The sequence below is a fragment of the Gorilla gorilla genome, chromosome 2 (genome assembly GCF_029281585.2).
Source record: "Gorilla gorilla gorilla isolate KB3781 chromosome 2, NHGRI_mGorGor1-v2.1_pri, whole genome shotgun sequence".
Taxonomy (NCBI): domain Eukaryota; kingdom Metazoa; phylum Chordata; class Mammalia; order Primates; family Hominidae; genus Gorilla; species Gorilla gorilla.
The window spans coordinates 62,137,556-62,164,796 of NC_086017.1; the positions used below are offsets into that span (position 1 = coordinate 62,137,556).

Below are 27,241 nucleotides of genomic sequence, written 5' to 3' on the forward strand. Positions count from 1 at the left end.
AGTAATGAAATGTCTCATCCCCGAATACCCAGGCAGGTTTAGGAGATCACAAGGGAAAATCGGGGCTGAGACTCACTGATCCTTTGTTCTGTTAGTATTATCTAGGAAGAGACAAGGGCCTGGAGTTAATTCTAAGTGGTGAGTTATGACCAACTGTAGAAATTTCTGGGAATTTGGCGTAAACCAACAGGAATGGAAAACTGAAACCACAAAAGGCCGGTTCAGAGTATTTTAAGGAGCAAAAAAATTGCCAAGCGAAGCCCAGGTAGTTTGGACCTAAAATTAGGGTCCAGAGCAAAAACTGGCCTATGATCTCCTTGGAGCTCAAAGATGATTCCTGATCACCTCTAGGAAGAATAAAAATGAAAGACAAGACCAGCCCAGCCAGAGATCAAATAATAGGAGATGAAATAGGGAAACCACCAGTTGAGAAACATGTACTTGGATGCTTGTAATGTACCTATGTGGAACACAGCTTGCTGTGCTTGTTGAGGCACCCACCACCCCAACTGGAAAGGGTCCCTGAGTAGCAGATACCTCTTACTGTTCACATACCATGTTGGAACACGCGCTGGCAAAAGTCATGAACTTGGGGTTGAATTGCAAACAGGTAATCGGGCCTGTGTGTTTACCATCCAACACAGCTACTTTTATACCGCTCTCTCCATTCCAGACATGGATCTTGCCATCCTCTGAACCTAAAGAGGATATTCATGGAAAATGTAACAGCTCAAGGCGCAACACAAAGACAACTGGAAATGAGACATGGATTGAGATCTGAGGATACGCCAAGCTTTAGGACCCATCCCTCAGGCAAAATTGAGAGGGAGGAGAGGCAGTGAAGGAAGGACACTTTGGAAATTGATCTCGACCCTAGCTATTTGTTCACAGGCATGTCACTTCCGCTCTAACTTCAGTTTTCTCATCTAAAAAAGGGGCCAAATACCATTACCCTACCAACAGGCAGCCACTAAGATGACTGAATGTAGGATTACACCAGGACATTAGCATTACTAATAAGGTAGTGCTTGTGGAGTTTAATTCAAATTTTGGTCCAGTCAGGGCAGTTAAAAGACACTATGTCCTTGGCATAATGTGCTATACAGAAATCTAAGAACATCTATCAAATAGATAATAATGTCTCAGTTAATAATTTAAACAAAGAAATGCATAGTACCAGAGAAATAACCCCCACAGGGGATAAAGGAAAACTCACCAATCATAATAAACTGAGAGTCTGGAGTAAATGAAGCCTCCAGTGTGACAGCTTTGCTGTTGGCATAACCCTAAAACGAAACAGAGCAGTTCTTTTGTTGTTACAGAGCCATTAATAAAAACAGCTGCCTACCAACACTGACTCAGCACATGCATCACCTTCCTTTCCATGAAACCCTTTCCTTGTCATGTACTACACCACCAAGCTTCCAAATGTGGTTGCCATCCTTGACAATCCACTCCCACCCTCAACTCTGTATTCAAGGTATACTCAAGGGGGCAAGAAAACTTTATTGTTAGGAAATTATTTTATATCTAAATACCAAACTTGGGTCACTTGGTGAGAAATGAACATCTACGAAATCCAAGAGAGGTAAGTTCATGAGCAGGAAGAAAATACAAGTGCATGCCTTCATGAGTAAGTCAAGAGTAACTGTTGGTCTCCACCAACCAGCTAACATAATTCTTAGCATAGGAAGTATGAGCATGGAAATAGCCATGCTTGAAGGCTGTCAGCTCACCCCAAACGTGTGCATCACCACTCCTTTGAATGCATCAATCAGACGAATGAAGCTGCCGTTGGTGGAAATGAGGATGAGCTTGCCATCATTGCTGAATTTAAGTCCTGTCCACTCACAAGTTCGATCATACTGCATCTTAAAGGTAGCAAATGGCCCCTGCAAAAGATAAAAAACAGTAGCCCCAGGCCCAAGGCATATTAATAATTTCTTCTGCTAGAGCCAATTCCCATCCTATTCCTTTAGATTACTTTTTGACTAAGGAAAGCAGAGAATGAGCTACTTCTCTGCCACTCTCTAATATCTACCATATTTTTCCTTTTGTAGAAAAGGCTCTTACAGGGCCAGGCGTGGTGGCTCACGCCTGTAATCCCAGCACTTTGGGAGGCCGAGGTGGGTGGATCACCAGAGGTGAGGAGTTTGAGACCAGCCTGACCAACATGGTGAAACCCGTCTCTACTAAAAACAAAAAATTAGCCAGGCGTGGTGGCGGACACGTGTAATCCCAGCTACTTGGGAGGCTGAGGCAGGAGAATCACTTGAACATGGGAGGCAGAGGTTGCAGTGAGCTGAGATTACACCACTGCACTCCAGCCTGGGCAATAAGAGCAAAACTCTGTCTCAAAAACAAAACAAAACAAAACAAAAAACAGCTCAAAGATCTCAAAGATTCAAAGATTTACCTTATCAAAAGAACGAAGGTCATAAAGCTTGACCATTTCAGAGTTGACACCTGCAGCGAAAATTAACCCTTCTGGATCAAAAGAACAAACTGGCTTCCCCTGCAGATGCATGAGGCCCTAAGAGAAAAGAAATAAGAAATACACTAAAACACACATGCCACAACCATACCTGGAATAACCAAAGACTGCTGGTACAATGGGGAAAAAAAAATTAATCCAGGACCTTACCACTATATAATTTACTTTTCCCAATTAAAACTAAGAAAGGCATACAGACAAATATCAGCCTACCTACAGAACACACACAAAAAAACATAAAACTAAAATGAAGCTTTTAAAAAACAGGTCTCCAGACAACAATTTCTGATCAACTCTAACTGCACAATATTACAGACACAGAATTCAAATAAAAATAAATCCCTTGAAGCTAAAAGCTCTAGGAACACTTTTAAAAACATTAAGCCAACTGGGCGCAGTGGCTCACACCTATAATCCCAGAACTTTGGGAGGCCAAGGTAGGAGGATCACCTGAGGTCAGGAGACTAGCCTGACCAACATGGAGAAACCCTGTCTCTACTAAAAATACAAAATTAGCCAGACATGGTGGTGCATGACTGTAATCCCAGCTACTTGGGAGGCTGAGGCAGAAGAATCGCTTGAACCCTGGAGTTGGAGGTTGCGGTGAGCCGAGATTGCACCATTGCACTCCAGCCTGGGCAACAAGAGCGAAACCCTGTCTCAAAACAAAAACAAAAACAAAACAAAACAACAAAAAACCCACAACAATTAAGCCACAGAGTACAATGCAATCTGCACTAGATTAGGGTATGTGCTTAGCAGCTACCAACTAAAAAAACAGATTTTCTCCAAAGTTTAAAAAGATCCTGTGATCCCAGAATGGAACCACTGTTTTCTCCCTTCTTTGAGAGGTAGAGTTCATTACAGTGCCTACCAAAGAAAATGCTCAAAAAGTATAACTGTGAGGTACCATTACCTGGCAGTTAGGAGACCGGAGATCCCAGAGTCGAATGGTCTTATCAAGAGACCCAGAAATGAAAGTGTCATCCACAGGTGACATGGACAAGGCCACCACCCTGCAATACATCGAGATAAATAGGAGTTGATGCGAAATATTAGCAAAAATTGGATGTGAATTCTAAACCACTCTGCCTACCTATATATATACCTGTTCTCCCCAAATTGCCATTTTAAGAAACACAATAAAACACACATACCACAACCGTATCTGGAACAAAGGCAACTAGTATAAAAAAAAAAAAAATTTAAAGCTACAAAATAAAAATATATGATTCCAATGCAAATCAAAACCACAATGAAATACTACTCCACACCCTCTAGCATAGCTATAAGAGAGATAACAAGTGTTGGTGAGGATGCAGAGAAATTGGAACCCTCAAACATTGCTAATGGAAATGTAAAAATGGTACAGTTGCTTTGGAAAAGTTTTTCCAAAAAAAGTTACCATGTGACCCAGAAACTCCACTCCTAGGTATTTACCCAAGATAACTGAAAATATATGTCCACACAAAAATGTACACATATGTTCAGAGCTGCACTATTCATAACAGCCAAAAAGTAGAAATAACCCAAATGTCCATTAACTAATGGATGGACAAACAAAATGTGCTGTATCTATACACTGGAACATTATTTGGCAATAAAAAGTAATAAAGTACTGCCTCATGTGACAACATGGAGGAACCTTGGGAACACCATGCTAAGTAAAAGAAGCCAGGCACAAAAGATCAGATATTAACTGATCCATTTACACAAAATATCTAGAATAGGCAAATCTATAGAGACAGAAGTAGATCAGCAGTTGGTAGGGGCTGAGGGAGTGACTACTAATGGGTACAGAGTTTCTCTTTGGAGTGATAAAAATGTTCTGAAGTTAGATGATGGTGATAGTTGTCCAACTTTGCAAATATAGTAAAAACCACTGAACTGTACATTTTTAAAGGAATCATTTACAGTATGTAGACTGTATCTCAATTTAAAAAACACAAAAAAGCATGATTCCTTATCAAGATGTGTGAGGACTACACAGATATTCTCAAACCTAAGTGGCATCAGCATCACCTGGAGGGTGGGTTAAAACAGATTGCTAGGATCTGCTTCCAGAGCCTCTAATCCAGTAGGCCTGACTTGGGGTCTGTGAATCTGAGTTTCTAACTAGCCCCCAGGTGATGGGTGAGGCTGCTGTTTTGGGCACCACACCTAGAGAACCACAAGCCTACGCTAACAGCAACTGTATTCCTTTTTTGGTTCCCTTTTGTGGTTATACCATCAAGAGACACTCACTTAAAAACATTTTCTTCCAATGTAACTCAACTAACGTCTGCACCAGCTCCTCAAGTTAAAATTTTAAAAGGTATTGTTAAAAGCCAAAATTTCCTGAGAATGCTGAGGAGGTAATAAAACACAATGAGCAGGCCGGGTGCGGTGGCTCATGCCTGTAATCCCAGCACTTTGGGAGGCCCAGGTGGGTGATCACCTGAGGTCAGGAGTTTGAGACCAGCTTGGCCAACATGGTGAAATCCCACCACTAATAAAAATACACAAATTAGCCGGGCCTGGTGGCGTACACCTGTAATCCCAGCTACTCAAGAGGCTGAGGCGGAAGAATCGCTTGAACCCCAGAGATGGAGGCTGCAGTGAGCCAAGATCACACCACTGCACTCCAGCCTGGGAAACAGAGCAAGGCACCGTCTCAAAAAACAAAAATCAGAATGAGCAGAACACATTGTGGACATGTTATTTTATGCCATGGCATTCAGCCCAAGAGCTCAGCACAAGACTCTATGCTGAGAAGTACAGGGAACACATGGAGAAGTAAGACCCCGACTGTAAGGAATTTTAACTGTCCAGTCCACATGACTCCAAGAGGACCAGAGAAGGCTTCTGGAAAGATACAACATCTGAGGTAGAAAGGATTTCAAAGAAGTAGCCCAGAGTTCACCTTAATGGGAATGGTAGGAGAAAATGCTGGGAAAATGGGTCAGAGCCAGAAGGGATAGAACCTGACTACAAGGGGAAGGAGCAATGAAAAGGTAGAGAACCATTAAGAGAGATTGTGAAGCAATCAAACTGCAATCCAGGAAGCTGAAGCAGGATGGTAAGAGATGGGAAGATTAATTAGGAGCTAACAATAATTTACCTCACAGGGCATGAGCCAGGGCAGAAGCAAAGGAGAGAACACAGAGGAAAGTGACACATGAGGTTAAACCTAGGGAGAACTAAATAGTTTAACAACTCACTGAATATGATGGCAGGGGAAAAAGAGTGAACTAACAACAGATGCTTTGAGCCAGAATTGGAAGAGACAGAGATGAATAAATATGAGGAAGATAGAGAGAAGCTGGCCCAAAAAAGGTAACAATGATGGACAGAGTACTGGACCTGAGTATTAGAAAGAGTATTGGACAGAAGAGACAGCTACAAAGACGTGTATAAAACATGTAGGTGGTGCTGGGTGCAGTGGCTCATGCCTGTAATCCCAGCACTTTGGGAGGCCGAGGCGGATGGATCACCTGAGGTCAGGAGTTTGACAGCAGCCTGGCCAACATGGTGAAACCCTGTCTCTACAAAAACACAAAAATTAGCCGGGCATGATGGTGCGCGCCTGTAATCCCAGCTATTCGGGAGGCTGAGGCAGGAGAATCGTTTGAACTCAGGAGGTGGAGGTTGCAGTGAGCCAAGATCACGCCATTGCACTCCAGCCTGGGTGACACGGTGAGGCTCCATCTCAAAAAACAAAAAAAACAAACAAAACCTGTAGGTGGAAGGCGGGTCTGAAACTGATAACAGACATGAGCTAAAAATACTGATTTGGGAAGCCACCTGAATGCAGGTAAATGAAATCAGCGATGGAGATAAGAAAGCAGATAAAATATTTGTTTATTTTAGAGTCAAAACAGAGGCTGAGAACTACAAGAACAGAACCGACATGGGAAAAGTCACCTGCCACGGGAAAGTAAGTTTTACTGAGAGGTTAAGCACCAAGAAAAGCCCAAACCAGTGGCTTTTTAACTAGAGGCAGCAGGGAATGAAGGATAAAGGTTTGGATAAAGCCCCATAGACGATTCTGGGACTAGTGCAAAAATGATTTCAACAGTGAACATGTGTGAGGAGGTGGAGATGGGAATGTACAGATTCTTCTTTCAAGTTTGATAGTGAAAAGGAGTGGGTGATAGGGTCAATAAGTAGATTTAAGATAAGAAAGACCAAGTAAATTTGTAGGCAACAAAGGAAAGGCCAATTAAGGAGATGGAAGCAAGCAGAAAGAGGAAGGTTTGTTTTGTGAAAGAAGAACAGCTTTCTCAAGGAAAGGATTCCAAGAAAGACAGAATTTAGGTGGAAGGGATAGATGTTTAAAAGAACTCTTTTTTTTGGAGACACGGTCTTGCTTTGTCGCCCAGGCTGGAGTACAGTGGCACAATCATGGCTCACTGCAGCCTCAACCTCCCAGACTCAAGCGATCCTCTCACCTCAGCCTCCCAAAGTGCTGATAACAGGCCTTAACCACCACACCCAGCTGAAAGAACTCATTTTGCATAGCCTTGATTTTCTCATAAAAGGAGGGACAAAGTCATCTATCAAGAATCAGGAGGTCGGCCAGCCAGGTGCAGTGGCTCACGTCTGTAATCCCAGCACTTTGGGAGGCTGAGGCGGGTGGATCACGAGACCATCCTGGGTAACATGGTAAAACCCCGTCTCTACTAAAAATACAAAAAACTAGTGGGGCTTGGTGGCAGGTGCCTGTGGTCCCAGCTACTCAGGAGGCTGAGGCAGGAGAATGGCGTGAACCCAAGAGGCGGAGCCTGCAGTGAGCCAACATTGCACCACTGCACTCCAGCCTGGGCGACAGAGCGAGACTCCGTCTCAAAAAAAAAAAAAAAAAAAAAGAATCAGGAGGTCAAGAGGTTGAATAATTGGGAAGACTGGAAAGCACGTCAAACAACTGCATCAACTCTTAATTACAAATAGTACATTTGTGAACATTAATTTGAATAAAAACAAGCAAAACATCTACTTATCATGAACCATCCTTTGTCTGAAACCAGTTACTACCGGCTGCCACCTTATTTCACCTGTATTTCAGCAACACAAATGGCCTGCCCAACTGGAAGTGCAACTTTTTTTTTTTTTTTTTTTTTTTTTGAGACAGGGTCTTGCTCTGTCACCCAGGCTGGATGGAGTGCAGTGGCGCCACCTTGGCTCAATACAGCCTCTGTCTCGCGGGTTCAAGCAATTCTCGTGCCTGAGCCTCCGAAGTAGTAGGAATTACAGGCGCACACCACCACTCCTGGCTAATTTTTGTATTTTTTGTAGAGACAGGGTTTCACCATGTTGCCTAGGCTGGTTTCGAACTCCTGTACTCAAGCAATCTGTCCTCCTCAGCCTTCCAAAGAGCTGGGATTACAGGCATTAAGCCACCACGCCCAGCCTGGAAGTGCAATTTCTAACAGGAGGCTCTCAGGCCATCTCCTGTCAGGGCTCCATACCAATCGAAACCATCCTGGGTTACTGTACATTTGCAAATGGATGCAGGAAAAAATCCCCCAAGTGATTAAAATATTATCCAGGGGAAAACGTGTTTAACATTCAAACAAAAGTTGAAAAATTAGAGAAAAAAGTAACTAGGGGCATTGGGGTGAAGAACAGAGAGAAGCAACCTGCATTACAATACAGAAAAAGGAGATAAACTTCTTCATTTTAAAAAAAGGACTTTCTTTTGCATTCTCATTATGATCTTTAAATGGAACATTTTTACATAGGGGCCCACTGAAATGGGGGCCACATATATTGGAAGGCCTCATAAACACAAACAGTCCTTTATTAAGGGATATGTGAGATTTGGTATTCCTAAATGCCAAATCTAATTTTTACTACATAGGTTTTCACTGAATATCTTTAATCCACATTTTTTCTAGTTTTATATGTATATATAAAACTAGAAATATATATATCTAACTAGAAATAGATATATCTATAACTAGAAAAAATATATATATATATATATCTTTGAGACGGAGTCTCACTCTGTCACCCAAGCTGGAGTGCATTGGCGCGATCTCGGCTCATTGCAACCTCTGCCTCATGGGTTCAAGTGATTCTCCTGCCTCAGCCTCCCGAGTAGCTGGGATTGCAGGTGTCCGCCACCATACCTGGCTAATTTTTGTATTTTTAGTAGAGATGGGGTTTTGACACGTTGGCCTGGCTGGTTTCAAACTCCCGGCCTCAAGTGATCCGCCTGCCGCGGCCTCCCAAAGTGCTGGGATTACAGGTGTGAGCCACTGCACTGGGCCTAGTTATATTTTAACTGAGGTATCTCTGAACACCTACCTCTGCACCTCTATAACCTCAGTAAATCAAGAGTTGACTATTTAAGAGAAGATGAAGAATGCCAAGCAGTAGTGAGGAAGTAGCTTCAGTTCACTAATAAGCTCTCTCTAGCCTTCTATTCTCTGGGTAACCTCAGGGATAAAAGAACTATCTGCTTCTATAATACATGGGTCTTACCTTTTGCTATGTCCAGGAAAGTATCTGATGTATTTGTTGTCATGCAAGGACAAGTAACGAATAGTATCTGTAAAAAGACAAACAAGGTATGATGATATCATACTATTTAAAAGAAATTTACTTTACATTTTCATCTTAAAAAGACAAGGTCAAATAATCCATTGTATTCTATATCCCAAGCAAGGCATGAATAAATAATGGTGAATAATTCTACTCTGCAGCTGAAGAGTGGGTATGTAGATTTCACCTAACTCAAAAGCAGAGTTCTTAAGTTGACAGCATAGAAAGCAATGTTTGAAATGACCTTTTATTACCAATTTGGTTTCTTCATAATTACAATACAACTCCCACCCTGCAAATATACCCTGGTCAAAAAACAAAAACAAGTAAAGCACACATAATAATTTTAGATACTGGTCTAGTGTCCACAGAATGGCAAACCTTAAAGAAAAATATGTGGCTGTTGAGCTAACAGACTTAAAGAGGTGAGCAGCCATGGCAGTTAAACTGAAGATCAGGTTGGACCCTGGCAGCAAGTTTTGTCTAGAGTTCTCCATCAGTATGTTGACCCACCCTCAACTCATTTGAACATTCTTCAATTGGACACACAAATTACAATGAAAATAAACAAAACGTCAGAGAAGTGATGTCAAGATCTGGGTTAAAAAGATCTTAAGACATTAAAAAAATCAAATTCTTATACCAATGAGTAATAGCAGTGAGATTTTGACAATATTAAAGAAAGGAACAATCAGAGATTTGTGCTTGTGGAAAAATAAGACACTCTTAACCAAATGATTCTATCTGAAAGAGTAAACAAACAAAAAACATGGTGGCGGTAGAGAAATGAAGTGCCATAAAGAATAAAACTGCAAAATAGAAAAGTATTATCCCCTTAAAAAGAGTAGGAATAAGGAAAAATTGTTGAGAAACAGCTAAGGGAAAATGGTACCAAAATGCAGAAAGAAAAGCATAGAAAGAACATTCTGAAGGCAAACAGAACATAAGAATAAAGGGGTTGAAAGCATCGAGTCATCCCAGGGGTTCACAGGGGTGCTTTCTAATAAGAGGGCATTTAACTTGGGAGGGGGAATAGGGGAATAGGGATATTTGTATATTCCATAACTTGAACACTACACAATTTTCCTTGAAAACATCTTCAAACTTCTTGAATGACAACTACAAAGTATTTCTAGTTATTCTACTGCTAACAATGACTCACCTGCCCTAAGAAGAAAAAGACTTCCTCCCCATTACCTGGTTTCCCAGAGATGAGCAGGGTGACGCCATCCTCTCAGCCCCACTTGGCAGCTGGCGCGCTGTTCCTGGCAAGGCAGTGGCCTGTACAGTTATCTCCTGTACCGGGTGGTATCATAGACCCTCAAACTGTACAAACTACTACCTCAGCCTGGAATCAGGCAAAAGGAAACGGAGCGCTGGAGGAACTCTTCAGGATGCACTTGAGACAGGAAAGGGAACATCCTCACAGCAGAGGCTTGGCAGCAAAGCTACAAGTGCCACACATTTGCCTCATCTTGCACCACATTTGGAGAATCCTCATTTAATCACTCAGAAAAACATCCCAACAGAAGAAATAAACCAGTCATTCGGATGATCACATAGACATGTTTCCTCAGGATCCTAAGGTTTTACATTCTTTTCCAAAATCATTAACTACACTGCTTCCTTAGAAAACCACTTCTGAAATACAGGCGTGAAAAGTAGAAATGACATACTTACAGGCAGAAGAGTCTCATTAAAAAAAAAAAAAAAGAAATGGAAAAAAAAAGGACTTCTGCCCATTCTGCTCTGAGATAGGCACAGCCAAAATAGCAGTATAAGCTATCCTTGTGGAATGACATTAGAAAAATCTTTTTTGTTTTTTTGAGATGGAGCCTCGCTCTGTCACCCAGGCTGGTGTGCAGTGGTGTGATCACCCTAGACCTCCAGGGCTCAAGCAATCCTCCCACCTCAGCCTTACAAGTGGCTGGGACTACAGGCACGTCCCATCACACCTGGCTAATTTTTGTATTTTTTGTAGAGACGGGGTTTTCCCAAGTTGCCCAGGCTAATCTCGAACTTCTGTGCTCAAGTGATCCACTCTCCTAGGCCTCCCTAAGTGCTGGGATTACAGGCATGAGCCACTATTTAGCCACTGGCCTAAAAAAAACCTTACTGCAAAATGTGAGATGATCATCAATAATCCACTGAAATAAGTTTAAAAACAGAATCCTGGCCGGGCGTGGTGGTTCACACCTGTAATCCCAGCACTTTGGGAGGATGAGGCAGGCAGATCACTTGAGGTCAGGAGTTCGAGACCAGCCTGACTAACATGGTGAAGTCCCAACTCTACTAAAAATACAAAAATTAGCCGGGCGTGTTGGTGGGCGCCTGTAATACCAGCTAGTTGGGAGGCTGAGGCAGGAGCATCGCTTGAACCCAGGAGGCTGAGATTGCAGTGAGCCGAGATTGCACCATTGCACTCCAGCCTGGGCAACAAGAGCAGGACTCCGTCTCAAAAGAATAAAGAATAGGCCGGGCACGGTGGCTTACAAGGTCAGGAGATCAAGACCCATCCTGGCTAACATGGTGAAACCCTGTCTCTACTAAAAATACAAAAAATTAGCCGGGCATGGTGGCATGCGCCTGTAGTCCCAGCTACTTGGGAGGCTGAGGCAGGAGAATTACTTGAACCCGGGAGGCAGAGGTTGCAGCGAGCTGAGATCGCGCCACTGCACTCCAGCCTAGGCAAGAGTGAGACTCTGTCTCAAAAAATAAAAACAAACAAACAAAAGAAAATAAACAAAATTTAAAAATTAAAGAATTCTAACATGAAAATAAGTGTTACAGTTCAGTTACCAAGACAATCTGTTAACTTAGGACTTATCTCGAGAAATGCAGGCAAAAACAGAGATTGTTTATTATAGAAAGAAACTCACAAGTTCAGTTTCTAAAAGTAACTCTTTACTCTTTAGATCAAAAAACGTTCCTGGAATCAGAAGTGACTAAGGTTGGGAAAACACCAAAACTGTTCTAACTTCCCTTAAACTATCATAGTTCAAGCATTTGTGAAACTTTTCTCAAATCTCTATCATTTTAAAAGAAAAAGTCCTGTTGTTTATCACTTGCTGTGTATCAAGTGTTCTTTCCTTTTATTTGTTCTAAAAGTGTTCTTTTTGGAGATGGAGTCTCACTCTGTCGCCCAGGCTGGAGTGCAATGGCGTGTCTTGGCTCACCACAACCTCTGCCTCCCGGGTTCAAGAGATTCTCCTGCCTCAGCCTCCTGTGTAGCTGGGATTATAGGCGTGCACCACTGTGCCCGGCTAACTTCTGTATTTTTAGCAGAGACGAGGTTTCACCATATTGGCCAGGCTGGTCTTGAACTCCTGACCTCAAGTGATCCGCCCACCTCAGCCTCCCGAAGTGTTGGGATTATAGGCGCGAGCCACTACGCCCGGCTTTAAAAGTGTTCTTTTAAGTTTCAGGAAGTACAAATCATAAACACAATTAGTTGTTTCCTTTTTCCACTCCCCACTCTGAATTGAAGACTTTTCATACTCAGTCCCAAGTCCTTCAAAAGTGCCAGTGGCTTGCTTCCAGCATTCCTTCAGTCAAAACAATGCAATTAACATTACTAACATTATATGAAAATACTTAAACTAAAGTAACTATAGTCAAAGCAGAAGTAGTCACAAAGATTCCCCGAACTATTTAACAAAGGAAACCATGACCTTAACTTCCTAAAAAGAAGGCTTGCTTACCGTCTATTTTGTTAGAGCTGTAAACAACTGTGTTTGCTGCATGAGTGTATCTGATGAGGTCCACACCATATTTCTTACTGTACAGGGTTCTCTTTGGTCTGATAAGAAAATAGAGACAGAAAATCATGAACATTCTCCATCATCAAAATCTGGGATCTCCACATAAAGAGAAGCACTTGAATGATGTGGCAAAGGTGAGGATTTTTGGTAAGTTCTAACACTGGAAATAAACAACTTCTTCCAAAAGGGAAAAAACAACGCTCAAGCAACAGCCATCTGAAGAAGCTTTCCACCTTAGAACACCTAACGGCAAGGTTAGGTGGGAAGTAAAAGTAAATCTGGGGATTCAATTCAGTCTCTACTACAATGTTCAAAAGCTTTGAGAAAAAATACAATCATGTGCCATGTGATGACATTTTTATCAACAACAGACAGCACATAGGGTAATGGTCTCATAAGATTATAATGGAGCTGCCCTCTACAACCGATGTTTCATTTTTTAAATCCCTTAAACTGTTTTACGGCACCTTTTCTATGTTTAGATACACAAACACTTAACACTATATTATAATTGCCTACAGTATTCAGTACTGTAAAATGCTGTACAGGTTTGTAGCCTAGGAGCAATGGGCCATACCAAACAGCCTAGGTGTGTACAGATTATACTGTCAGGTTTGTGTAAGTACACTCTATGATGCTGCTGCAACAAAAACTCACGTGATGATCCCCATCTAAGTGATGCATGGCTGTACATCTACTTGGGAAGAAAGGCACACAAAACAAGTCTTAACTTACAACAAAGAGGGATATGGGAATATGTCAAACCCAAGAGGCCAAACTTTTCTTCTCAAGACATCCATTTAGAAAGAAGCTCTTTTTTTTTTTCAAGACGGCAGTGATTTCTCAAAACTGAAACCAGATGCAAAACTGCTTGCCTTTGCTAATGTAACCTGCTCTTGCAGAAGACATCCATCCTTCCTATCCTACAGGTCAAAAGCGCTTGCTGAGCCTTTTAGAAGGTAAGCCTAACTTTCTCTAGCAAAACCAGTTAAATAGTTCCTTTGCTTTTACTCTAATGCAAAATCACACATTTCTGGCCACAAGGTGGTGGCTCACATCAGTAATCACAGCACTTTGGGAGGCCGAGCCAGGCAAATCACCTGTAGTCAGAAGTTCGAGAGCAGCCCAACATGGTGAAACCCCGTCTCTACTAAAAATACAAAAATTAGCCCGGTGTGGTGGCACACACTTGTAATTCCAGCTACTCGAGAGGCTGAGGCAGGAGAATTCCTTGAACCCAGGAGGCAGAGGTTGCAGTAAGCCAAGATCATGCCACTGCAATACAGCCTCTGTGACAGACTCCACCTCAACAACAAACAGACAAAAAATCACACATTTCCAAGCTAGAGGTTACCAATCTCCATTTGTTGAAGTTCCTTAAATGTCTCCCTTTACAGAACCTTGAAGAGCAAGGCTAAAACTGGTCTCAGCAGAACCTCTAACCAAAAACTCTAACACATACTGGTTAAGTTAGAAAAACTTTAGGCTGGGCGTGGTGGCTCACGCCTGTAATCCCAACACTTTGGGAGGCTGAGGAGGGTGGATCGCCTGAGGTCAGGAGTTTGAGACCAGCCTGGCCAACATGGCGAAAGGCTATCTCTACTAAAGATACAAAAATTAGCTGGGTGTGGTGGCCCACGCCTGTAGTCCCAGCTACTCAGGAGGCTGAGGCACGAGAATCACTTGAGCCTGGGAGGCAGAGATTGTAGTGAGCTGAGATCGTGCCACTGCACTCTAGCCTGGGCAACAGAGCAAGACTCCATCTCAGAAAAAAAAAAGAAAAAGAAAAATTTGAGACTTAAATATCTATGTAAATCTAGATTCAAATGCTAAAATAACTCTCCAATACGATCAACTGAAAAAACAGGAAAGCCTTTAACATAATGTCCTACATTTAGTTCTTTAGAAAGATTTCATAAATCCTGTACTAATGTTAACCAAGAGTTCCAATTTATGAAAAGGAAAGCTAACCCTCTCAATGTAAAATCCTCTCAGAATCTAGGTGCTAAACAATCACATGACTCAAGCAGTCTTTAAGAAGTCAGTTATTTGCACTTTCAATTTTTGTTAAAGTGAGGCCAAGGGCTTCCCTACATGAAACCCATTTCCAACAGACTTCTCACTACAAATACACTGGATTTTCCACATTCTTACCTTTACTGAAATAACACTTCACTCCTAAAAAGATCAGCAAAGGCTACTTTGCCAAGTCCACTGTCTGGGGTTCTGATGTGGGGTTACTGTGTGGTAGGTAACCAGTGAGGCAGTCTCAGTGTGTGGCTGTATACTTACTCTCTAGATAGTTGACTTTGCTTCTACCAGTGGAAGAAGTTTATATCAGTTATTTCATCCCATCTACAATAGCAAAGACAGAAACTGGCCGGGCGCAGTGGCTCACGCCTGTAATCTCAGGCTTTGGGAAGCCAAGGTGGGTGGATCACCTGAGGTCAGGAGTCTGAGACCAGCCTGGCTAACAGGGTGAAATCCCATCTCTACTAAAAATTTAAAAAATTAGCCAGGTGTGGTGGTGGGCACCTGTAATCCCAGTTACTCGGGAGGCTGAGGTAGGAGAATCACTGGAACCCGGGAGGTGGAGGTTGCATTGAGCCAAGATCGCGCCATTGTACTCCGACCTGGGCAACAAGAGCGAAACTCCGTCTTAAAAAAAAAAAAAAGACAGAACATGAAGAGCCAACTCTAACTTGACAAGTTGAAAGAGAATAGTGTAAGGAAAATTTCTGGTTCCACTTAGATCTGGTCTATTTGTCTCAAATTTATCAAAAACACTAACCTGAGATTTTTTTTTCCTGATAACAGAAATCTACTGCCTCATTTCATTTCCCGATTTGATTTTTATTATTTTTATGTTTTTGAGACATTCTCGCTCTGTTACCCTGGCTGGAGTGCAGGGGCACGATCTCGGCTCACTGCAACCTCTGCGTCCCCGGTTCAAGCAATTCTCCCTGCCTCAGCCTCCTGAGTAGCTGGGATTACAGGCCCCCGCCACCAGGCTCAGCTAATTTTTGTATTTTTCTGTAGAGACAAGGTTTCACCACATTGTCCAGGCTGGTTTTGAACTCCTGACCCAGGCGATCCACCCACCTCAGCCTCCCAAAGTGCTGAGATTACAAGTGTGAGCCACCACACCTGGACTCATTTCCTAACTTGAAAGCAAGATTATACTGTACTGCATCCATGTGGGTCTTACAAAATACATGCACAACATTTTTCAAATATTTTGGTAAGCTTCCTTCCTCAAACTATAATTCTGGTGATCAACCATCAACAAGGAAAATAATATTAACCTTTCACTTTGAGTAATTTGCTTCACCTACCACGAACAATATCCTTTATACTCTTCCAAATTGAAATATCACTCAATGGGCGAACTCCATTGTAAAGAAAATTTAAATGACCAGTAAACTGGAAAATACTAAGCACACAAAATCTTGCTTTAGCCATTTTCAAACTCCCAAATTCTAACACTAGGGTCATCTAATAAAGATACTATGCCTTCGGCCGGTCACAGTAGCTAACACCTGTAATCCCAGCACTTTGGGAGGCCTAGGTGAGAGGATCGCTTGAGTTCAGGAGTTTGAGACCAGCCTGGGCAACCTGGTGAGAACTTGTCTCCACTAAAAATAAAAATAGCCAAGTAAGTTGGCGAGTGCTTGTAGGCCCAACTACTTCGGAGATTGAGGTGGGAAGATCACTTGAGCCCAGAAGATGAAGGCTTTAGTGAACTATAAGCATGCTATTGCACTCCAGCCTGAGCAACAGGGGAAGACCTTTGTCTTAAAAAAAAAAAAAAAAAAAAAAAAAAACCGGGCTGGGTGCGGAGGCTCACATATGTAATCCCAGCACTCTGGGAGGCCGAGGTGGGCAGATCACTTGAGGTAAGATGTTGAGACCAACATGGCCAACATTGGGAAACCCCATTTCTACTAAAAATACAAAAATTAGCGGGCACACTGATGGGTGCCTGTAATCCCAGCTACTCGGGAGGCTGAGGCACGAGAATCGCTTGAATCCAGGAGCGAGGTTGCAGCAGTGAGCCAAGATTATGCCACTGCACTCCAGCCTATGAAAGAGTGAGGTAGTCTCAAAAACAAAACAAAACAAAACAAAACAAAACAAACAAACAAACAAAAAGAAAGTCCGGGCACAGTGGCTCATGCCTGTAATCCCAGCACTTTGGGAGGCCGAGGCGGCAGATCACTTGAGGTCGGGAATTTGAGACCAGCCTGACCAACATGGAGAAATCCCGCATCTACTAAAAATACAAAATTAGCCAGGTGTGGTGGCGCATGCCTGTAATCCCAGCTACTCAGGAGGCTGAGGCAGGAGAATCGCTTGAACTCGGGAGGCGGAGGTTGCAGTGAGCCGAGATGGAGCCACTGCACTCCAGCCTGGGCAACAAGAGCAAAAGTCCCTATCAAAAAAATAAATAAATAAAAGATACAGTACCACGCCTTCCCAAGGAAATACTTCTTTTCTTCTGAGGTTGGTTTGACCTATACTAGTGACAAAATTTTTCGTCATATTATTGCCTAGAATGGAAACTAAAGAGGTTGTCTAATACCCAAAGAAGTAATCTGACCAATGTCACATACCTAGTCACAGGCCAAACTAGTACCCAGTTCCCTCCTAACTACCAGGCCACTCCTTCACCACAGATAATGAAACAAGGTCACAATTAATTGATCAGAGAAAACTCAAAAGAGCATGCCCTGTAGTATTGTATCAGTACTAAATTTCCTAATTTGGATAACTGTGCTCTGGTTACGTAAGAATGTCTTTGTGCTTAGAAAATCCACGTTGAGCCAGGCGCGGTGGCTCATGCCTGGAATCCCAGCACTTTGGGAGGCCGAGGCGGGTAGATCACGAGATCAGGAGTTCAAGACCAGCCTGACCAACATGGTGAAACCCTGCCTCTACTAAAAATACAAAAATTAGCCAAGCATGGTGGCGTGCACCTGTAATCCCAGCTACTCAGGAGGCTGAGGCAGGAGAATCGCTTGAACCCAGGAGCCAGAGGTTGCAGTGAGCCAAGATCACGCCACTGCACTCCAGCCTGGCGAATGAGCGAGACTCCATCTCAAAAAAGAAAGAAAATCCATGTTGAAGTGTTTAGGGATAAAGGGGCTTAATACCTCCAACTCTAAAGGTGGGGGGAGGCACACAGTACATATAAATATTTACCTACAGTCATGAAGCAAATGCAGAAAATGTAACCAGTTATTGAATCACATGGGAGTTCTCTGAAACATTGTAACTTTGTTAGTTTGTAATTATGTAAAAACGCTACGAGTAAATAAACTGCCTTATGTCACAAAACTAGCATTTTACTTTTAACAAGACAGGATTTGGCCAGGCACAGCAGCTCATGCCTGTAATCCTAGCACTTTGGAAGGCCGAGGCGGGTGGATCACTTGAGCTCAGGAGTTCAAGACCAGTCTGGTCAACATGGTGAAACCCCATCTCTACTAAAAATAAAAAAGTTAGGGTATGGTGGCAGGCTCCTGTAATCCCAGCTATTTGTGAGGCTGAGGCAGGAGAATCGCTTGAACCCGGGAGGCGGAGGTTGGAGGTTGCAGTGAGCCAAGATTGCGCCACTGCACTCCAGCCTGGGCGACGGAGAGAGACTCCGTCCCCCACCCCAAAAAAAAAACAAAAAAAAGAAAGACAGGACTTCATGTCAAGGTCATCCTTCCCAAATCAAAATTACGCCAAATTTGGGGACAAACTGCAAAGAAATGCTGTAACAACCTTCATTTCCTTTAAATGAGGATATACATCTCCACCCTCAGGTTCTGGGAAGAGGTTCTAATCTGTGCATAAGCACTATACATTTCATGCAAGCCAGCTTCAAATTACTCCTCCAGGACCCCACAATGCTGACCCTACTACCACACCTTTAAATGTTACTTCGTCTTCTAAACGATTCAAGTGACCAGACCAGGACAGAAATCTATCTACTCAATGAGTAACACTGACTCAAATAACTAAGTATTTGTCCAGCTAACAATTCCCTCTTCCTTAAGACCACCACTGCAGACCACTCTGCCACATACTGCAGGCGGATCCAGAGCCAGTTACATAATACTTTCTCACAGCCCCAGTGGGGAAAAAAACTGGGGGGATACCATTATAGCTCAGTCCAAACTAGCATTACTTCAGATAACCAAATTCACAAATGAAGAGAGATGTTCCAAAAGAAGGACACCAGTTTAAAAAAAAAAAAAAAGGCAAAAGGAACAGCTGGAGAAGGTAGAGAAAAACCCAAGATCTCAATAAAAAAAAAAAAAAAATAATAATAATAAGATCTGTTACTAGGTAACAAAATCAAGTCTGAAAAAACCAGGGGCCACCGAATTAAACCAAACATCAGCAAGCCTTCTTGGGGAAGGTGGCTAAGGGTAAAACGAATTTAATCTAAACTAGTTTTGGCTCCGAGGAGCTGCAAGTCCACAGGCGTGCGGTGAGGAGGGCTGACAAGGACCCCCAGGGAAAAAGGCAAAGTGCTGTGCTTAGATTTTGCGAAAAGATGCAGGTATGGTGGGTCTCCAGATGACTTGTGGCAACATAAAAGTTTCATGATCAGAACTGGAATTCAAAGTGAACCAAAAAGTGTAATAGAAAAAAAAAGTATGAAAGGAAACCTGAAATTGTTCTACGATGCTTGCTTTGTTTTAACGGAAGCTCACATTCAGGTCAGGATGGGACGACCAAGTTCGTTTGTGTGTGGCAAAAAGGAAGTTTTAGATGTTGCTGAAAAGTTCACTTATGAACGTGGGCACCAAATCTGAATGAGTAAGAGAAAGGCTAGGAGCAGGAAGAAAAAGCAAGGGGGCTCAAAGGGGCACAACAAATAAATCCTGACAGCTAAGAAGTGCAACCCACGCGGTCTGACGGCAGAAAGGCCGCGGGAAGCTGAGGGGCAGGGGATGGGCGGAGTGCCAGGGCGGAATCGAGGTCACAGTGGAGAGAGCACAAGAGAGAGCTGACGCTGCCGAAGGAGGCAGAAAAGCAGCCCCTGCAGTCCTGCGTCGAGGCCGGAGCAGACCAGCACCTTTGACAGCCTGAGGAGCTGAAAACGCTACCTGCTGGGCCCAGGGTGGGCGGACCGGGCGTTTAAAGGTCAAGGTCAAGGTGGGGTTTGGCAAGTGATGCATAGCGCTCAAAGGAGACCGAAGACATACAAATAATAATATTATAAAACTATGACTATCGTTATCTTTTTTTTTTAAGAATAAAAAATAAAAGGTCTCCTGGACGGCTGCGGGGTTGAGGCGGCCCTGGCAGGAACGCGTGCAAAATAGACTGGGGGCTGAAGTCGGGACGGAGGGCAGGCCGAGGGACCTGTGCTGGGCCACCGGAGGGAGGGAGGCACTGAGACTCGGGCCCAGGGCCTCCGCCGCACTCACTTGCCCTCCTGGCAGTCATAGAGCACGATGGAGTCGTCGTCGCTACTCGAGATGACCGTCTCGCCGTTGGGGCTGAAATCGAAGCAGTTAATCTTGTCCGAGTTTTCGCGGAACACCTTAGCGACGCGGAAGCTCCGCAGCACGCTGTCGGTCAGCTTCATGGCGGCGGCTGGGGAAGGCAGCGGCGGCGCAGGGCCGGGGCGGGGCCCGGCGGCGAGCGGGCGGGCTGCCGAGGGGCCAACCCAGGCGGGGCGGGCGCCGCGCCGGCGGCTAGCGGGAAGTCGGCCAACAGTTGGGCCGCCTCCTCCTCTTCTTCCTGCTTGGTCGAGGGTCTTCTGTCTGGACTGTGGAGCCTCGCCGACCGTTCGTCCTCACAGCCACCTCACGGACAACCGGCGGGTCGCCGGCTCATTGTGTCCGCCATTTTGGGGCGACAGGCAGAAGCTGAGGGCGAGGAGCCTCAGCCGCGGCGCACGCCGGGAAAGGGGGCGGGGCGGGAACGGCGGAGCAAGGCGGGGAGGCGGGGTGGTGACGTCAGCGCGGCCGCGGCGGAGTGTAGTGGCGGGGCGGGCTGCTGGCAGGGAGCGGCCGAGACGTGCAGGGCCTTCCCAGGGGGTCGGAAGGTTGCGGGTGCTTTGGGAGCCAGGGGCCCTTGCGCGGGATTGCAATCCCCACGAAGACTCTGGCGCCTCCTGCAGGCGCCCCGATCGCAGGCTGCGTGGGAGGGGGTACTGCAGGGTCGGGTATGCCGCTGGAGGCCGGTTTTGGGGGTGACTCAGGTGAGCCGCTCGCAGGCAAGCTTGACCGCTAGTCCACCGCAGCGTCCGCTTAGACAGCTTCGACCTCTTTACTTTTTTTTTTTTTTTTTTTTGAGATGGAGTCTCTCGCTCAGGCGCGCGCCACCACGCCCAGCTAATTTTGTATTTTTGGTAGAGACGGGGGTTCACCATGTTGGCCAGGCTGGTCTCGAACTCCTGACCTCACCCGCACCCGGCCTCGTGTTCTTAATCGAGGTAGACTTTAGGTACAGTAAAAATCAGCCTTTTTAGGCCGGGCGCGGTGGCTCACGCCTTTAAACCCACCACTTTGGGAGGCCGAGGCGGGATGATCGCTTGAGCTCAGGAGTTGAGACCAGCCTGGCCAACATGACAAAACCCCACCTCTACTAAAATACAAAAAATTAGCCGGGCATGATGGCGCGGCTGAGGCACGAGAATTGAGAAAGGCGGAGGCTGCAGTGAGCCGAAATCGTGCCACTGCATTCCAGGCTGGGCGACAGAGCAGACGGTCTCCCCACAAAAATTAGCCTTTTTAGTGGCTAGTTTTATGTTCTGACACCCATACACAGTCATGCAGTCACCACCACATTCAAGATTTGGAAGAGTTGCACTATCCTGTTTGTAGTCAACAGGATTATTTTAAAGGTTCTATCATATAAGTGATTATTTGCCTTAAAAGAAAGTTTATCTCTAACAAAGGAAAGCAGTATTTGAACAGAAAATAGGAACCAAGCTTCCTAACCTTAACTTTCTGGGCAAGGGGTTAAACTCAATGCTAACCTATGTGGCTTCACAGATCTCTATCTTGCGTGAAGCTCCTCAAAAGGTTAATTGCCTGGGGTTTCCAACAATGAAGATGGGGATTATTTATTTTTGCTTTCTTTAGCTAAAGAGAAACAAAAACGAGGAAAGGCTGTGAGACATTTCAGTCGCTATTAGGAAGGTGTGATATCCAGAGAGCTGTGCAATGGTAAAAAACAAAATGGAAACCCTGGGACAGTTGGGGTCTTTCTAGAAAGAACTAGAGGCTATATCCCAACCCCCAGGGTAAAAGGAGAGCCAGGATCCTTATATATAAAGAGAAGTTGTTCTCTAAGGGAAGAGGCAAGTTCCTGGCTAAGTCTGGGGTATAATTGCCTCCTGACAAAGAGCAGAGCTTCTGGCTACAATTTGTTCTGGGGTCTGGAAAAAGCCGGTTTGAGTGAAACCTGAATAGATGGCAACTTTCCAAACTGCACAGCAATGGAAGAAAAACCCTCCACGTCCCAGATCACTTGCTCTGCTTCCCTGTAATTCCTGTGCCTTTATTTCAGAAGCTAGAAAGTCTGATACAGTGTCTGCTTCGAATAGTTTAGAAGGCAACAAGGACAGATCGAGTACCATGTTCTAGAACTGTCGGGAAGTGAACACACCCAGTAAGATGATGCCATATTTTGGTCCATGTTAATCTACAAAAATAACCACAGAAACAGCTGTAATCTACTGAATGTTGCCAGCCAAAAGAAATCTTCGCAGGGTATTTTTCAAGTATTGTACTTCCTATACCTTTTCCAGATTTCACCGTTAAGACCAAACCTTCCTCCCGAGACTTGACTTTCTGCATTATTTTTGGAATGCAGTCTTTTTTTTTTCCCCCATTTTTAAGAGGGTCTTCAAATCCTCATCCTGTTTCACATTCTTACTGTTTCCAATTCCTAGCCTAGCTCCCTGCCCTATTATAGTGGGGGTCTCCTGGCTTCCAGCCCAACAGCATGGTTGCCTTAAAGGATGGACTTTAGGCCAGGTGCGGTGGCACTTTGGGAGGCCGAGGTGGGTAGATCACAAGGTCGGGAGTTCAAAACCAGCCTGGCCAAAATGGTGAAACCCTGTCTCTATTAAAAATACAAAAATTAGCTGGGCACAGTGGCGGGCACCTGTAATCCCGGCTACTTGGGAGGCTGAGGCAGGAGAATCGCTTGAACCCGGGAGGCAGAGGTTGTAGTGAGCCGAGATCACACCACTGCACTGCGCATTAGAGCAAGACTCCGTCTCAAAAAAAAATGGACTTTAAAAAGTGACACAGAAAGCCGGCTCCAGTGGATGGGTGGATGGAGAGAAAGCTGCAGTCAGGAGTGAATCAGATGGGCTTTAAAAGAGCATCAGACTTAATTTTTTATATTTCCTTTTATTTGTAGTCATTCTTTTACTTGTCACGTATTCATTGCAAAAAAACTAAAAAATACAAATAATAAAAACAGCATCCAGAGATAGCCACTGTTACAACAATCTTTTATTATAGTGAAATATATATAACATGAAATTCACCATTTTGATGTAGAACCTTTCCAATTTTTTCATATATATATATATTTTTTCCTGCTTTGTCACCCAGACTGGAGTGCAGTGGCGTGCTCTCAGCTCACTGTAACCTCCATGTCCTGGGTTCAAGTGATTCTCCTGCCTCAGCCTCCTATAGATGCCCGCCACCAGGCCCAGCTAATTTTTGTATTTTTAGTACAGACGAGGTTTTATCATGTTGGCCTGGCTGGTCTTGAACTGCTGACCTCAGGTGATCTGCCTGCCTCACCCTCCCAAAGTGCTGGGATTACAGGCATGAGCCACCACACCCAGCCAATCCCTGAAATATATTTTTATTGGGTTCATAATATATTGTTTGTAAGTTTACCCATACTATGAACATATTCCAGGTCAATAAATATCGATACAATCATTTTGAATGGCTACAAACTATTCTATTATATGGCTGTAAAGTAATTTTGCTTCCCATTTTGTCCAGAGCCCAGCCAGAGCTCAGTATGGATTAATTGAATAAATGAATTTATCCAAAGGATTCCAGATACTTGATTGGCCCATTTATTAAATTTTTCTATTTCATGCTGCACAATTGGAATGGAAACTGTCCTAAACAATGTGTCCTCTTTCCAAAACACAGAGCTTCTTATGAATTCTAATTCTTTGAGATAAATTTCTGAGCTCCAGTGCCCAGCAGCAGGGCTTCCCTAGAGATTGACTAACGTCTTACACAACCCTTGGAATAACTAGAATCAGGTGACTGTCTTCTTTGGGACAGTTGCATGTGTGTAAGTGTGACAGTGTGTGTGTGTGTCAGTGCTTACACAGCCCTCGGAATAACTAGAATCAGGTGACTCTCTTCTTTGGGACAGTTGAGTGTGTGTGTGTGTGAGCTTAATTGCCAAAGAGGAAACGCAGAACACTAGAACACAAAATGCCTGGTGAGGTGTCTGAGCCCCAGCACCAGGAAGTGGTCGCCTCACAGGTTGGCAAAAAATTTACTGACAACAGTATAGGTTTGAAAAAGGAAAATTTCTTAGAAAGAACGCTGCAGAAGAGTGCAGCGGGGCACCCCAGCGAGAGGACTGAGGGCCTTGGTGGATTTTCCTTAGGTGCATTTATGGACCTTCAGGCAGGAGCTTAGGGTTGTAAAATTAGTTTCAGCATGACATTCCAGAGATGCCTAGAAATTTTAGTTACTTATAAAAGTTGAAAGAGGCCTGGAACCAGATGCCCACTTTAGATACTAGGGAAGTTTAATTACTTCTAATTTCCCCAGATAAGGAGTTTTGCCTCTGGATGGCCTGTTAGATGGTTACCAGGTGGTCTTTGCTCCCTTCTAAATTCCTCAGATAAGGGCCAGGCACAGTGGCTCATGCCTGTAATCCCAGCACTCTGGGAGGCCAAGGTGGGTGAATCACTTGAGGTCAGGAGTTCAAGACCAGCTTGGGCAGCATGGTGAAACTGCGACTCCACCAAAAAATACAAAAATTAGCCAAGCATGGTGGTGTGCGCCTGTAGTCCCAGCTACTCGGGAGGCTGAGGCAGGAGAATTGCTTGAACCTGGGAGGCGGAGGTTGCAGAGCCGAGATCACACTCCAGCCTGGGCGATAGAGTGAAACTCTGCCTCAAAAAAAAAAAAAGAAAGAAAAAAAATAAATATTACAAGGATGAAGTAAGCCATTTTTATTTAGACAGAATATAAGTGTGTGCATGGAAAATCTTGTGGGATATACATGAATATGACTAGAAATAATAAATAAATTTAGTTACTAATGTATGTCCACTTCTACTGGAATTCCTCAGAGAGGTCTTGAGACTCCAGGACCAGGGGGCCTGGATAAAAAGAAAGTATCTTTCCCTGGCAGCAGGACCAACTACCCAATTTGTAGGGCCCCTTGTTAAAAAATTGCTAAGAATCTCAAGATGACAACAACAGAATATTAAATGAAGTGCAGGGTCCTTCTGACTATACAAGTCACACACCCATGAAGCTGGCTCAACCCAGGACTAGTACAGCAACAACACTGAGCCTTTCTACATGCACTGGAAACATACTGTGATGAAGACTCTGAAGTTCTGAGAGGTTAACTTTCTCAGGGTCACTTAACCAATAAGCACTGAAGTCTGGATTCACACTCTGCTTCAGCACTGGAAAGCTTGTGTTCTGTTTCCAGGGCAAAGGACAAGCAATCATTCACATTTAACAAAGACCACTGTCAGTAAACAATACCTTCTTAGTCTGGAAGGAAAGGATGGAATCTTCCCAGATAAGCCTTGACTGCTCAGAGCCAGGAGGAACTGCCTAGAGTCTCAGGGCCAAGGCCGCTGTCTCTAAAACTATAGCACTGTTTCCTAAGGCTTAAAAACTCCCAAACAATCCAACATACACAGCTTTAGTGGCCTCTCATCAGTGCTTGCCTAGAGTCATGCTGAACTGCTTCCTAGTGTTTTGTTTTACTCTCCCCAACTCCTCCTTCCAAGAAAAATAGCTTTAAGATGTTTTATTTTTTTTAATTTTTTTTTTTTTTTTTTGAGACAGAGTCTCACTCTGTCACCCAGGCTGGAGTGCAGTGGTGTGATTTCAGCTCACTGCAACCTCTACCTCCTGGGTTCAAGCAATTCTCCCACCTCAGCCTCCCGAGTAGCTGGGATTACAGGTGCGTGACACCACATCCGGCTAATTTGTTGTTGTTGTTGTTGTTGTTGTACTTTTAGTAGAAACGGGGTTTTGCTGGTCTCGAACTCCTGACCTCAAGTGATCCGCTCACCTCGGCCTCCCAGTTTTAAGGTGTTGTACAGCCCTTACATAGGACACAGCTCCACTTTACCCTGCCTCCAACACAGCTGATCTTCCCTCCCACGGAGTAACCCTGCAAGCCCAGGCTGGGCACAGTGGTTTACACCTATAGTCCCAGCACTTTCAGAGGCTGGGGCAGGAGAACTGCTTGAGCCCAGGAGTTTGAGACCAGCTTGGGCAACAAAGCAAGACCCTGTCTTCACAAAAAATTAGCCAGGCATGGTGGTGTGCACCTGTAGTCCCAGCTACTTGAGAGGCTGAGGCAGGAGGATCGCTACAACCCAGGAGGTTGAGGCTACAGTGAGCTGTAATCACCACTGTCCTCCAGCCTGGGCGACAGTGCAAGACTTTGTCTCCTAAAAACAAAAAAAAATTAAAATTAAAAGTACCACTTCTTACCTGTCCCAGCAGCTACAGCATTCGGCCCACACAGAAGCACTCAGGAAATGTCTTGAATTATGTCTGAGGAAGGAATAAATGCATGGAAGGAATATAGCTGACTATAACCAAGAAAAAACAATAAAATTTTCAGTATTTACAACCTCTCCCACATTAAAGAGGGCAATTCCACCTACGGATGCCTTTGTTTTGATGATGTGGTGGGAAATCATTTAGGAGAAGGAATACAAAGTCTCATATTTTAAAAGGAAAAATCCAGGGAGAAGGACGGGTGTGGGGGCTCACACCTGTAATCCCAGCACTTTGGGAGACAGAGGCAGGAAGATGGTTTGAGCGCAGAAGTTTGAGACCAGCCTGGGCAACATGGCAAAACCACTTCTCTACAAAAAATACAAAAAATTAGCTGGGTGTGGTGGTGCATGTCTGTGGTCCCAGCTACTTGGGAGACTGAAGTGGGAGGATCACTTGAGCCTCGGAGGTGGAGGTTGCAATAATCCAAGATGATGCCACTGAACTCCAACCTGGGTGACAGAGTGAGATCCTGTCTCAAATAAAAATATATGTATATATAAGAAAAAGAAAAATCCAGGGAGAGAGCTGGATGGAAGTGGGGGCCAGAGGAAGGGAAAGGTTCATGACAAGAGCACAGCATGGTTTGGAGACCTACGGAGAGATGTAGCAACTGCCAAAGGGAGCAGGTAGGGGGTGTGAAAAGAAAATAAAATTTCAGGACGTTCTCAATTTATAATGTGAAGGAGAAAAGT

General features: G+C 44.2%; 1 protein-coding gene and 1 non-coding gene across 5 annotated transcripts in view; both read right to left on the reverse strand.

Annotated features, from left to right (window-relative positions):
• WDR82 (WD repeat domain 82) overlaps positions 1-27,241 on the reverse strand; it is a 33,605-nt gene that overhangs the window by 3,580 nt on the left and 2,784 nt on the right. For 2 of the 4 annotated variants that reach the window (XM_055382580.2, XM_055382579.2), the window contains 8 exons: positions 26,478-26,540; positions 12,721-12,818; positions 8,960-9,026; positions 3,411-3,510; positions 2,417-2,533; positions 1,737-1,892; positions 1,217-1,286; positions 556-698 (listed from right to left, as the gene is read on the reverse strand). In XM_055382580.2, the coding sequence (XP_055238555.1) occupies positions 556-698; positions 1,217-1,286; positions 1,737-1,892; positions 2,417-2,533; positions 3,411-3,510; positions 8,960-9,026; positions 12,721-12,818; positions 26,478-26,540 (814 nt within the window). Of the gene's footprint in view, positions 1-555; positions 699-1,216; positions 1,287-1,736; positions 1,893-2,416; positions 2,534-3,410; positions 3,511-8,959; positions 9,027-12,720; positions 12,819-20,207; positions 20,693-26,477; positions 26,541-26,764; positions 27,150-27,241 lie in introns of those variants that run through there. The other 2 variants (XM_055382578.2, XM_004034277.5) reach the window with 2 other exon arrangements.
• MIRLET7G (microRNA let-7g) lies at positions 10,275-10,385 on the reverse strand. Its single transcript, NR_106289.1, has one exon. It is a non-coding gene; the product is annotated as a microRNA let-7g (primary transcript).